Source organism: Leopardus geoffroyi, chromosome C2, assembly GCF_018350155.1.
Source record: "Leopardus geoffroyi isolate Oge1 chromosome C2, O.geoffroyi_Oge1_pat1.0, whole genome shotgun sequence".
Lineage (NCBI taxonomy): Eukaryota > Metazoa > Chordata > Mammalia > Carnivora > Felidae > Leopardus > Leopardus geoffroyi.
In genome coordinates this window covers 8315557-8330202 of record NC_059333.1, presented here as the reverse complement: position 1 = coordinate 8330202, position 14646 = coordinate 8315557, and the positions used below count along the sequence as shown (strand labels likewise).

General features: G+C 43.5%; 1 protein-coding gene across 2 annotated transcripts in view; it reads right to left on the bottom strand.

Moving 5' to 3' along the window:
- Positions 1–14646, bottom strand: part of VPS26C (VPS26 endosomal protein sorting factor C) — a 52237-nt gene that overhangs the window by 21067 nt on the left and 16524 nt on the right. For both annotated transcript variants that reach the window (XM_045501393.1, XM_045501394.1), the window contains exons 2-3: positions 5895–6038; positions 4076–4225 (exon numbers count right to left, since the gene is read on the bottom strand). In XM_045501393.1, coding sequence (XP_045357349.1) covers positions 4076–4225; positions 5895–6038 — 294 coding nt within the window. The remainder of the gene's footprint in view (positions 1–4075; positions 4226–5894; positions 6039–14646) is intronic.

Sequence of the window (14646 nt, the reverse complement as noted above, 5' to 3'; positions counted from 1 at the left end):
GAAGCAGACTCCCAGAAAGGATATTCTGAACTATGACAAAGAATGACTAGCATCTGGATAAACTAATTTTGAATTGCGATTTCAGACATGTTAGTACTGCTCTATGCTGTGTTATTATAGGACAAAACGTTGTTAGTATGGCCACATGAGTGGAACATACATAATAAAACTTGCCTACGATTTACATAACTTTTAAAAGAAAAGGCGCACCAAGGACAACTAGGGAAAGCGGGCAGATTCTCGTATGCATGATCTAATCATGAAGGTGAGAACAGGCCTGAGAAGAAGACGGGCCAACACCGCTGAGCCTCCGTCTAAGGAGTCACAAGGAAACCCAGACCCTGCAAGCTGGGAATTTAATACTGGCTGCATCTTAAACCCTTTATTCTGTCTTACGGTTTTTACTGTTTTTACAATATGTTACTACAACACAATTCAAATTATAAGTGTAAAATGTCTTTGTGCCCACGTCATTTGAGAAAGAGGATGTTACTAGGTTTAATAACACTTTCTATCTAGTTTAACACCACCTTCTATCCAAAGTAAACCGCCCATGAATCTGCAGAGTAAGCGTGGTAAGCGATGGTGCAAAGGCCAGCCCTGTGACCACAAGTGGTTACCGTGGACTCTGGGAGGCACTTGCTCTGCTAATAAAACAAGAAGGCCAGCAAAAGACCCATCTAGAAACCCAATGACTGAATCAACCAATCAATGAAAAGCAGATTTAAAAAACCCATAATCCTAGTTTCGCTCAAGAAGTGTATTTTCAAGGGGCACCTGGCTGGCTCAGTCGGTGGAGCGTGTGATTCTTGGTCTCAGGGTTTTGAGTTTGAGCCCCACTGTGGGCTCTGCACTGCTTGGGATTCTTTCTTTCTCTCTGCCCCTTCCCCACGCACTCTCTCATGCTCTCTCTCTTTCAAAAATAAATAAACATTTTTAAAAAATAAATTAAATTGGGGGCCCTAGGTGGCTCAGTAGGTTGAGCGTCCGTCCGACTTTGGCCCAGGTCATGATCTCGCGGTTCACGAGTTCAAGCCCTGCATCAGGCTCTGTGCTGACAGCTCAGAGCCAGGAGCCTGCTTCGGATTCTGGGTCTCCCTCTCTCTCTCTGCCCCTCCCTCGCTTATGTTCTGTCTCTCTCTCTCTCTCTCTCTCAAAAATAAACATTAAAAAAATGTTTTTTAATGAATTAAATAAAATCTTTTTTTTTAAGTGTATTTTCTCAAAAGAAGCAATGACAAATTTGAATATGAATTGGGAATGAGATGGTATTTGAGAATTCCTGTTAATTTTGATAGGTGTGAAAATGTCAACTGTGATTCTGTAGGACAATGTCCCTATTTTCCAGAGATGGACATTGAAGTGCCTCTAGATGAAGTGTCGAGATTCTGTAACTAACTTTGAAATGATTCAGGAAGCATAAATACAGATGAAACAAAGGTGGCAAAATTCTAATGAATGTTGACTCTAGGTGATAAGCTCTTATAAATCTAAGGTTAGGATAAGAAGAAATCCCCTCATCTTTAGAAATCTGTGAGATATTTGGGGAGGTAGAGAATTCCAGGTTGTAGCATTCTGAAGTTAACCCCCAAGGGATAAGATCTTAGGGCCAAAATAAAGGTTGGGTTGGGAGAGTATACACCTTACTAAAAGAATTCACCACATGTTAGCCCTCTAACGGCATTTTCAAGAATTTCCAACTTACATACAGCTATGCAGGACATAAGTACACAAGTCTTTATGTACAGTTGACTCTTACGAACAATGGGGAGTTAGGGGCACCAGTCCAAAAACTCAGGTGTAACTTGTGACTTCCCAAAACCATCACTACTGAGAGCCTACTGTTGACCAAAAGCCTGAGTGATAACATTAATAGTGGATTAACACGTATGTTGTTAGGTTATATGTATCATATATACCATATTCTTACAATAAAGTAAGCTAGAGAAAAGAAAATGTTATTAGGAAAATCAAGGAAGAGAAAACACATTAGCACTGGACTGTATGTATTGACAAAAATATCCACAAGTAAGTGGACCCGCACGGTTCAAACCCATGCCGTTCAAGGGTCAACTGTAGATCCACATGCCCTTCCTGGCAACATCTGGAAAAGAATGAAATTTCCAATATGATTTTTTTAAGGTTTTATTATTATTATTTTTTTAATGTTCTAGTTATTTCTGAGAGACAGAGCGCAAGCAGGGGAGGGGCAGAGAGAGAAGGAGACACAGGATCCGAAGCAGCCTCCGGGCTCTGAGCTGTTAGCACAGAGCTCGACACTGGGGCTCAAACCCACGAACCATGAGATCGTGACCTGAGCCGAAGATGGATGCTTAACCTACTGAGCCACCCAGGCGGCCTGAAAGATTTTATTTTTTTAAGTAATCTCTTCACCCAACGTAGGGCTTGAATCCACAACCCCGAGATCAAGAGTCACATGTTCCACCAACTAAGCCAGCCAGGCGGCCCTCCAATTTGATTTCAAACAATTAATCTTTTAACAAAAACAAAGAACATAGGAGGAAATAAGAAGTATGCCACTGAAACTTGAACACTATTCTATTCGGTTTCTTTTTTTTTTTTTTTTTTTTCAACGTTTATTCATTTTTGGGACAGAGAGAGAGCATGAACGGGGGAGGGGCAGAGAGAGAGGGAGACACAGAATTGGAAACAGGCTCCAGGCTCTGAGCCATCGCCCAGAGCCCGACGCGGGGCTCGAACTCATGGACCGCGAGATCGTGACCTGGCTGAAGTCGGACGCTTAACCAACTGCGCCACCCAGGCGCCCCTCTATTCGGTTTCTAATGAACATATGCTTATGTTATTAAATAAACAGTATTAAAGAGCTACGATGTCAGGAAAGTGCAGTGATGCTGATTCTGGAAAGAGAATAAATATGATTTCCAAATAAACGTTTGAGATGGTCTCAGTCTTCCTAAAAAGGCATTTTGCATTTATGGTCTTATACGGTGAAAGTGCTCCCAGCCTAGAAAGCTGGGCAGAGGACTCACGTCTATGCAGGCAGGTTCCTTCCAATCTAGACGCTTCCCCACTGTTACAAGTACTTCCTACGGGCCTGTCCAAAGCCTTCAGTATACAGACTGCCTGAAACAGGTGCACCAATAACAAAGGACTAGATACAGTTTTTCTTTGTAGAAAGATACTCCGTGCAGCACAGTAGGCCAGGCTGCACGTGGTTCTTGTCTGCCCATCTTTTAAGCACTTAATGGGACTCACACGTAGACAGACCTTTAGTTAAAACTCTCAGGAGTGTTTTGAGGAACCGCATTTTTAAAGTGTTGCATTTTTAAAGTGTTACATTTGACGCAGGGGAATGGGGACTTACCAAGACCGAATTACCGGCTAAAACTCAATAAATCAAAAAACTTCCCAACTTGCTGCCCTCTTGCACGTACGTAAGACAAGATGGTTTTGTCTCATCCAGCAAGGGGAACCCTGCAGAGCTGGTATCACAAAAGTACCTTTCTTTCCACTGAATAAAGGAAAGGCTCTCTCGCTCGCTCGCTCGCTCTGAGTCATGACTCCAAACTGTGCCTGACACAATAGTGGCTGTGAAAGGCATCCTGAGCTAGCGGAGGTAGACAGGAAGTCATAAATTCACTTCCCCTCATTTACAAGGTTTGTTCAATAAAGAATACAAGCCTATGTTAGAGTAGTAGCCTTTGGATATCTAACAAAGAGATATTTATACGTAGAAAATAGACAATTAGTGCGGGTGCCAGAGAGACGTGAGGGCATATCTATCACCACACAATAAAAGCACCCCTCGCACGGTGTCCATGCGGCCTGAGTGGGGGCCAAAAGAAACAACGGAGTTTTTTCAAAGAAGCCGTGTAGCACGGGTCCTCTGGGATTTCTATCAAAACTAACGGCCGCACACAAACTGTGTTCTGCAAAGCAAAATGAGAAATCAAAATAGAATACACACAGGAGGTCTCGGCAACAACTACAACATCAACTTCTTGGGTCTGTTAACTTTCGGTGAAAGAGACACAGAGCCGTTTTGCAGAAGAACAGCTGTGAAGGTGGCCCCACAGCGTTAGGAAGCGCTCACCTGAATGTTGACAAACACGCCGTGGTAAGTCTCATACAGAACTTTGTTGCCCTTCACGTGCAGGGGAAATTCAAAAGGAATTTCTGTCTTGCCGCTGGGAAATTTTCCTGGCTTCACCATTTCGATGGTGCTATTGATAATCTGGATAGGCTGTAAAGAAAAAAAAACCAACTCCATCTATCAACACGCACTTCTAGATGTACTTCCAAATTACCGTGTCCGTTAATGATCTCCTGACAGCCGCGAGCCACGAGCCCTCGGGTGCCCCCCCTCCCGGTGTCCTGGGCCGCACAGCTCTGTATCTGCAGGTGAGCCCACAGCTGGCTCAAGTCTCTGGCACAATAATGGTTCATTCACGGTACCGGATGCTTCGATGTTTGGGGCACATCTGAAGCGGTATTTCCTCTCCTCTCCCCAGAAAGCTCAGTCAACTATCCTAACAACCCTCCTGCCTCGCACTCTGACCTTCAGAATGAAGAAGCAGGTGCAGCACAGTCAGGATGAGTGGCCAGGAGGGCCGCCACCTGAACCGGGGCTTCTCACCAGCCGGCACCCGCCTCGGACACCAGCCTCCCGGGAGCCTGCCCACCGCCCGCCCGCCGTGTGCGGAGGGAGCGGGCCCGCCCGGCCTCAGCCCTGCGTGCCTCTGCATCACACTGGGAACCTGCCTGAAGGCAGCCATCACATCGTAGTTAATGTGTTCCAAGCCCTGGGTTAGCATCACTCAGAAGATCTCCGACTTCTGAAGTGAGTCTCGAAGTGCTGCTGGAGGAAAGCAGGGAGACTGCGGAAGAGGGTGGGAAGGCCGGAATCTGACCACGGGCAACAAGAGCCCTTCTCTCCTCTCACCTCCTTCCCTCTCAACACTGAGAGTTAACATGTCCTTCAGGAAATGGAAACTATAAGTACGGAAAAAGAGTTGATATTCCGGAACACAGACCTCTACCCAAAATGACAAAAAGGAAAGAATGGCCACTGCCCTACCTGCGTCTTATCTGAATATCAAGTAACGGTTTCGTTTTGGGAAGGTGAGTGCCAGAAGCCAAAGGCACAACGTCTCAGAAGGGCTCTGGTCTCTTGAAAGGCTGAATTTAGGGGCGCCTGGGTGGCTCAGCCGGTTAAGCGTCTGACTTCATTCAGCTCAGGTCACGATCTCACCGTCCGTGAGTTCGAGCCCCGCGTCGGGCTCTGGGCTGATGGCCCAGAGCCTGGAGCCTGCTTCCGATTCTGTGTCTCCCTCTCTCTCTGCTCCTCCCCCGTTCAAACTCTGTCTCTCTCTGTCTCAAAAATAAATAAACTTAAAAATAAATAAATAGGGGCGCCTGGGTGGCGCAGTCGGTTAAGCGTCCGACTTCAGCCAGGTCACGATCTCGCGGTCCGGGAGTTCGAGCCCCGCGTCGGGCTCTGGGCTGATGGCTCAGAGCCTGGAGCCTGTTTCCGATTCTGTGTCTCCCTCTCTCTCTGCCCCTCCCCCGTTCATGCTCTGTCTCTCTCTGTCCCAAAAAATAAATAAACGTTGAAAATAAATAAATAAATAAATAAATAAATAAAAATAAAGGCTGAATTTAGACCACTTGTAGTTTTCCTTGTCCTATCTTCTAGGAATAAAAACAGACTTTCAATCGTAGGAGATATTCAGAATCAAAATATCGGAGTATTTTTTTCAGTTTGATTAGTAAGTATTAAAAGTATGACTATCACTGTACCTTACAAAACAACGACAGGTAACAACAATAAAGCCAAAAAGCAAGCAAAAAACCCCACAATTACGCGGATAATGAACTAAAAAAAAAGAAATGTGCAACCTGAGCATTCTTACCTTAACAGAATTATAGAAAGCTTCGAACACACCCACGCTCTTGGCGCTGAGCTGGAGGTTCACACTTCCTTCCACTGTCAGAGACACTCCCTGGTGCTGGATTGAATCCTTGCCAGATATGACCACCACGCCCGAGAGGACTTCCTAGGAAAGCAGAGACAGCCACCAAATTAACATTCCTTTGCATTCACCTTATCAGCCAAAATAGGTCTCCTTAAGGATTTGTTCAAAGATGCAGACATTCACTGAGCACTTATTACAGACCAGAGGCCTGGATGCTGGGATGGAGAAGGCACAGCCTCGGGTGGGGGCACCGGACGGCCATGGACAACTACATGGACAATTAGCTGGGTGCACACTGCTTGGGAGCATGAGGGGGGGAGCGGGCGGGGATCTCATGCGATCGCCCCCTTCCAGACACATCCGCACTCCCAGCTGGGGGAATCCCAACAAATGTCTGATTTCAAAAGGGCAAAGACAAGGGCCCGAGGCAAATGGCAGATTCACAATCATGTTACACATGAGCACGTATAATGACTTCTTCAGAAAGAATACGATCAAGTAAGACCCTTTTCTTTGGGTTCTTTCCCGGTTATGCTAAAACGACTACACATTTTCAAAAGCGTAATTTAACACAACTCCTCGTTAAATGGCGCTCTCTCTGCCCAGGAAGCCTCACCGAGGGGGGATCTTGAGCCTGTCTACACGACACGTGAGTGCAACCCAGCCTTTCACTAAAGGTCTTCCCCAGTCTCTCCACGTCCAGGTTCACTCTGTAGACATTCGAGCCCAGAATTCTCTGGATCATAAATCATTTGAGAACAATTTCACAACAGATCGCGTATTCATTTGCCTGAAGATAATTACTGAGCAACAGAATATGGACATTATACTCTCGGCTGGATGGCAGTTTCTTCCTGTTGCCATTGAACTCGACAGTCTCAATTTGCTATGGGGGTTTTGGGTGGAAAAGGAAGTTGAGATTAAATAGCATCCACCCGAGCGGAAAGAGAATCCACAATAAATTCAAACAATGTGTTTCTGAAATGACCTTCAGAAACAGCATGCGTCTGTCAAGCGGTAATATGATGGCAGAAAACTGGGGGCAACAACACAAAAAAAGGAAAACAGCAAAATTAAAACGGGCCCACAGATCAAAGCATTAAAAACCATCTGTCCTATTGATGTTGAAACCTCTCCATCTCCTCTAGTCATCCAGTGAAAACCCTTTGACCAAGTTCTCATGGTATATGGAATTTGGGGAGCAGGGAATATTCTATGTCCCTTAAATATGCTAAGTATTTTGCTTTTGTTTCCTACTGCCCCATAAAAAGTACGTAGGCAAATTTAAATGAAAACTCCTCTGAAATAATTTAACTTTTTTTTTTCATTTTTTTTTTTTCAACATTTATTTATTTTTGGGACAGAGAGAGACAGAGCATGAACGGGGGAGGGGCAGAGAGAGAGGGAGACACAGAATCGGAAGCAGGCTCCAGGCTCGGAGCCATCAGCCCAGAGCCCGACGCGGGGCTCGAACTCACGGACCGCGAGATCGTGACCTGAGCTGAAGTCGGACGCTTAACCGACTGTGCCACCCAGGCGCCCCAGAAATAATTTAACTTTTAAATTTAATTAAAATTGGGGCGCCTGGGTGGCTCAGTCGGTTAAGCGTCCGACTTCAGCTCAGGTCACGATCTCGCGGTCCGTGAGTTCGAGCCCCGCGTCGGGCTCTGGGCTGATGGCTCCGAGCCTGGAGCCTGCTTCCGATTCTGTGTCTCCCTCTCTCTCTGCCCCTCCCCCGTTCATGCTCTGTCTCTCTCTGTCCCAAAAATAAATAAACGTTAAAAAAAAATCTTATTAAATTTAATTAAAATTAATTCTACTAGTTCTTGTACAACCCATATTAAACAGAAATCTAATTTTTAGAAGTTTAAATTCACTAGTATATTTTTAAAAATCTACTTGACTAGTGTAACCGAGAAATAAAATGAGCCAAAACAACTGCATGAACTTTATCACCTAATGCAACACAGTCATGCCTGGGACAGGTCTGCTCCTATCTAATCACAACATTTTCAGTTAATCTCACAGGAGCAGGGTCTGTCTGGGCTGACCACTGGTTGGCATATTATAATCAGTAGCACCTTTCCTTCCCTAATCCCTATGGCATAAGAAGGAAAAAGAAGCAAAGTACCTTGGAAGTAAGCAGAGTAAATAATTTATGACCCAAGGGACTCTTTTGTCATTCGCTGATTTAATTCAGAAAGAACGCAGTAGAGAGAATACAAAATTAATAAAATAGTAGATAAGTTAGGAGTTCCTATGATATACAGGTCTGTTCAATCCCTGCCAATAAAAGAAGGATATAGAATTTGTCCAAGTGTAGGGGCGCCTGGGTGGCTCAGTTGGTTAAGCATCGGGCTCCTGACTTCGGCTCAGGTCATGATCTCACGGTTAGTGGGTTTGAGCCCTCTGTCAAGCTCCTTGCTGACCGCAAGGAGCCTGCTTGAGATTCTCTCCTCTCTCTCTCCCCCTCCCTGACCTCATCTCTCAGCCCTCCCCCTCAATCACTTCACTCCAATCCTCCCTCACTGGCCCCCCTGCTAGTCCTTTAGGTGCCTGCAAATTCCAACTTCAGGGCATTTGCACATGTCCTTCCCCGCCCCCCCCCCCCAACCTGGATGTTCCTCCTGCACATACCCACACGGCTTGTGACAAAAATCCTCTCCTTGACCAAACTCTACTCAGCTTCTCTTGAGCTCTTTTTCAACGAGGCCTCAACTTTTGGACTCCCGTGTTCACCTCTGCAATGTCTGACTGTAGCAAGAATTCTGCTAATTGCTTTAGCCACCCCCCATATCTGATCACCCTTGCTCAGGTTCCTCACCCGGGGCCCTCGGCCCAACACATGAGACCCCGTCAACCTGGCCTGCCTTCAGCAAGAGTCCCATTAGATTGGTTAAGCCAGAATCCCCACTTGGACTCAGTCCCCGTGTCTCTTCCTCCCCACCCCCACTCCTTACCTACACCATGCTCAGAATTGAGCCTGTTCTCTCCCCTGCGCCCACCACAGAAGTCCTCCTTGAAAAAACCTGCCCGACCATCTTTAACAAGCGTCACGGATCGTTTTTCTTCAACACTCACTCGCTCATCTCTGTGAAGTCATCATGCAAATGGCCCCATTTAGTGAGGCCCTCGCAGACCGTGCCGTCCCAAACCGCCCTCTCCCCAACAGTCAGCCCCACCTCAACTCCACTCTGGGGCACATGTCACCTCCTAAAATACACACAAGTACATCAAAAGATGCTCAATGTCACTCATCATCAGGGAGGTACAAATCAGAACCACAATGAGATACCACCTCGTGCCCGTCAGAATGGCTAACATTGACAACTCAGGAAACAACAGATGTTGGAGAGGATGTGGAGAAAGGGGAACCCTCTTGCACTGCTGGTGGGACTGCAAACTGGTGCAGCCACTTTGGAAAACAGTGTGGAGGTTCCTCAAAAAATTAAAAATAGAATGACCCTATGACCCAGCAATTACACTACTAGGAATGTATCCAAAGGATACAAAAATGCTGTTTCAAAGGGGCACCTGCATTCCCATGTTTATAGCAGTGCTATCAACAATAGCCAAATTATGGAAAAAGCCCAAATGTCCATCAACTGATGAATGGATAAAGAAGATGTGGTATATATATATGTATATGCACACACTTACAATGGAATATTGCTCCGAGGTCAAAAAGAATGAAATCTTCCCATTTGCAATAATGTAGATGGAACTAGAGGGTATGACACTAAGAGAAGTCAATCAGGCAGAGAAACACAAATATCATAGGATTTCACTCATACGTGGAATTTAAGAAACACAACAGATGAACATAGGGGAAGCGAAGGAAAAATAAGATAAAAACAGAGAGGGAGGCAAATCATAAGAGACTCTTAAACACAGAGAACAAACAGGGGTTGCTAGACGGGAGGTGGGTGGGGGGTGGGCTAAAGGGAGCATGAGTTAAACGGGTGACAGGCATTAAGGAAGGCACCTGTTGGGACGAGCACAGGGTGTCGTATGTAAGCGATGAATCACTGGGTTCTACTCCTGAACCAGTACTACACTGTATGTTAACTAACTCGAATTTAAATCAAAAATCAATCAATTAATCAATCAATAAAATACACATAAGTAATTCTCTCTTACTTATTATCTGTACTCTTGGAACATAAACTCCACAAGGGCAGAGTGATTGCAACCACAAGCCCTCGATCCATATTCACTATTCAATATTCATAAATGACCATTCACCAGGAAAAACAGTATCATCAAGCAGATGAACACTGTGAAGATGCATTTCACCATGAACTTTTTAAACTGCTTCTATAAAGGATGGGCACAAAACAGAGCTGTAAGAGCTCAGGGAAAATGACATGATGAGGCCACAGAAAGAGGTAAAGGTAGAAGAAAAACTCAGAAAAGAAGTGGAAGGAAAAAACCAAAAACACCACAGAAAAGGGGGTGAAGCTGAAAAGGGCAAAAAGTACATGCAGGGCAGAAATAAGAAAATTCAAAGTAAATAAAAATTTAAGAACTAAAAAGAATCACAAAAACAATGACAAATAGGACAGACTGTGAGGAACACCCAACAGGCGCATAACGAAGTTCCCAAATAAGAAAACTGAAAGAATGGAACAGAACACAGTCACTGATCAATTTTAAAATACTGAGAGGGAAAATGAATCAGGAATGGTCAGAAAAAGGACAAACTACAGTAAAATTATTCTAAACCGAAAAAGAAAATCCTTTAGGAGTCAGGCAGAAAGATTAAGTCACTCACAAGAGGGGAGAAAACAAACTCTCCACAGCAAGACACAAAACGAAGGTACAGCAAAATGCCTGACACAGTGCTCAAAGAACAAAGTGATCCTAGAATTTTATACCCACTTCAACAGTCACTCCAGTATAAAAGAGTTTTAAATGTGCAGAAACAAATAAACCCCAGGGAACACTGTATGAAAATCCTCCTTGAGGAATTTACTACATTGCAAATTATATGCACCTGTGGGATGGCTAGAAAAACCGTGTCAAAAAAACCCACGTGTGGGGCACTTGGTTGGCTCAGTGGAGCGTGTGACTCTTGGTCTTGGGGTTGCAGGTTTGAGCCCCACACTGGGTGTAGAGATTCCTTAAAAATAAAATCTTTAAAAAAACAAAACAAACATGTGAAGATTCAATCCATTCAACTCTAACGACGAGATACGCGATGATGACGGTAGAAGAATGCAAAATACCTGACAGTGTAGAAGGGACTTAAGTGACACTAGTTGGGGAAGGAAGGGAGAGCCATGGTTTTCCTGACTCTCACAGCTGGGACTTACAAACACTCCAATAAAGCCATGCTCTCCAGTATGGTATCCACTAGCCACAGGTAGCTATTTAAATTCAAATTTATATAGGTTAATAATAAATAAAATTTAAAGTTCAGCCCCTCAGTCATCCTAGCCACACGTACAAGTGCTTAAAAGCCACTTTATGGCCAGTTGCTGTCATAACGTACAGGACATGCACATCACTGGGGAGAGTTCTATTAGACAGTGAGGATCTAAAGTTAACACGTCAAACCATACAGTACAAACTTAACAAAGGTAGACGCCAGTAGAGTTAATATTTGTAAATAACTAGGACCAGTTGGTAGAAGAGAAAGGAAGAAGGAAAGAGGGGATACAGTCATCTCATCATCGTTCACAAGAGGGAATTATAAATAACGTCTAAAACATAGCAGATGTGGGGCACAATAAAAAGTTGTAAGGGTAACAACTATAACGAATAAAACTCCAAAGTATTAGAAAATCAACACAAAGCAAAGAAAATAAGAGAGGAAGAAGTTTTAAAAGGTACTTAACCATCCCCTCGAGTGACAACAAAGCAGCAGTGACAGAACTAATGCCAAACATATGTCGCATTAATAAATGGGCTAAATTAACGTCTATTAAAAACAGACATACAGATTATATCTTAAAGCAAAACCCAATTTTATGGTGTATGACAGAGAAGCACCTAAAAGAAGAAGAAAGGATAAGCAAAGGACTGTGAGGCAAAAGCGAAGAAATAAATCACGGGCTGTAATCTTCACATCAGACAAGGGTGAGTTCAGAGAAGGAAGGGCTGAAGCAGAAGGGCGCTGTACCACCCGAGGCAGTGCCACTCACAGCGACGACCTGTGGCAGAACTCGCTGCAGATCAAATAACACAGCATCGAAACGCAGTGCAAGAACCACAGGGGAAACAAGGACAAATTGAGGGAAGCACGTTAGTTGTGGGAGGTGTTCATTTACCCCCTTGGCTCATGACAGATAAAAGGACAAAGAGAAGAAAGGCTATAAAGGACCTACGTTACATGTCAATGAGGTACATGTGGAACTCTACCCCCTGGAAAAGGAGATACACACTTAATATCCGTGGTTCCTTCACAAAAATCAACCAAGCTGGCCCATAAGTAAGTTCAACAGTTGTTTTTTCAGGGGGGAAAAAAAAGCAAATGACTATCAAGAAAAAAAAAAAAAAAAAAGCACAAATTTCCAAAATAAGAGGGAAGTATCAGAGATACAGAGGTTATTAAAAGAATAATAGGAGAACACATTATTCAACTGCATGTAAGTAAATCTGAAAAGTTGATAAAGTCAATTATCATTCTAGAAAATACAATTAACCTAAACAAAGGAGCCATGAAACCGAATCAATCACCTTAGAAAAAGTACAGAAAGGTATAAATAAACCCCTGCTCAAAGCGCCAGGCCCAGAGAAATTCATAGACCACTCCCAAAATATATGAAGAGCAGAAAATTCCAATATTAAACTACTCCCAAACAGATAAAAGGTACATAAAATATTAGCAAATATAATCCAGGAGCAACTTAAAGGAATATCACATCATAATCAAGTGGGATTTAGTCCAGGAATGGATAGCTCGATTATTGAGAAAAATTATTAATACAGCACATTAATAGCTCTCCAGAGAAAAATACAGTCGTCTCCATAGATGCACAAAAGTCACTTGCTAAAATCTAATACCCGTCCTCGATAAAATTCTTAGTAACATTAGAAGGATACTTCCTTAACATGACAAAATATATCTACTTTCCCCAAAAGCCAGCCTCAGCCTTGATGGGAAATGAGATACACTGCCTTTAAATCAAGAATAAAACAACGATTAGGGCACCTGGGCGGCTCAGTCGGTTAAGCGACCAACTTCAGCTCAGGTCATGATCTCATGGGTTCGTGAGTTCAAGCCCCACGTCAGGCTCTGTGCAGACAGCTCGGAGCCTGGAGCCTGCTTCGGATTCTGTGTCTCCCTCTCTCTCTGCCCCTCCCCCACTCATACTCTGTCTCTCTCTCTAAAACATTTAAAAAATTTAAAAAAAGAATAAAACAAAGATGAACACTGTCACCACTATTATTGTACAAGTACTAGTTAACATAATGAAACTAGACAAATAGTATGAAAATTGAAAAGTAGAAAGTAAAATGGTCATTATCTGCAGATAATATGATTGCATGCCTAAAAGAACCCAAGAGAATTCACTGAAAATTATCAACATGAAGAAAATTTCAGGAAGACAGTTGGGTAGAAAATTAATGCAGAGAAATTAATAAGGCATCCTGTATAAAACAACCACCAGTGAGAAGACATGGCTGGAAGTAAAGACTTTATTTCCAAAAGCAACAAAAAGTTAAAATATTATATGGGAAGCTTTTTTTTTTTTTTTTTAATGTTTATTTATTTTTGAGAGAGTCAGAGACAGCGTGAGTGGGGGAAGGGCAAAGAGAGTGAGACACAGAACTCGAACTCATGAACTGCGAGATACTGACCTGGGCTGAAGTCAGATGCTTAATTGAGCCGTCCAGTTGGGCCACCCAGGTGCCCCCAAAAGTTAAAACGTTATAAATTAACTTAAGAGGAAATGTCCAAAACACAGATAAGACAAAAACTTAAAACAGCTGAGGGCACAAAATAAATGAAAAGCCATACCATACTTATGAACACAAAGTTTTAACACCCTAAGTGTGTCTACTTTCCCAAAGTTAAGTCTATAAAGGCAACAGAATCCTAAAGAAAATAATTCTCTTTGGGGGGGGTTTGGTGGGGTGAGAAAGACCAGACAAGCTGATTCAAAAATTCTTTTTTTTTTTTTTTAAAGCTTATTTACTTATTTTGAGAGAGAGAAAGAGAGAGAGAGAGAATGTGCATGCAAGTGGGAGTGAGGCAGAGAGAGGGAGAGAGAATCCCAAGCAGGTTACATGCCAAAGGCACAGAGCCTGACACAGGACTCCATCCCATGAACCATGATCATGACCTGAGCCAAAACCAAGAGTCAGAAGCCCAACCAACTGAGCCACCCACGTGCTGCTGATTTGAAGATTCTTATGGAATAGTCAATAAATGTTGAAAAGGAGACTAGCCCCATGAGATGTCACATCGCCACCATTACTCACGACGTGAGGTGCAGGGCATGTACAGGCTGAAAGGTCAACAGAAGGAAATAGACGAGTCCGGAAACAGACCCAGATAGTAGGGGAATTTAACAGATAATAAAGGTAAGCGTTTTAAATCCAGAGGAAAAGATGGAAAAGTCACTAAATGATACTAGAAAACTGGCCTCAGAACTGGAAAAAAAAATAAGCTGGAGCCATACTGTAAACCTTTGTTCACAGAAAAGTTCACAACGCACCAAAGACTTCAATGTAAAAACAG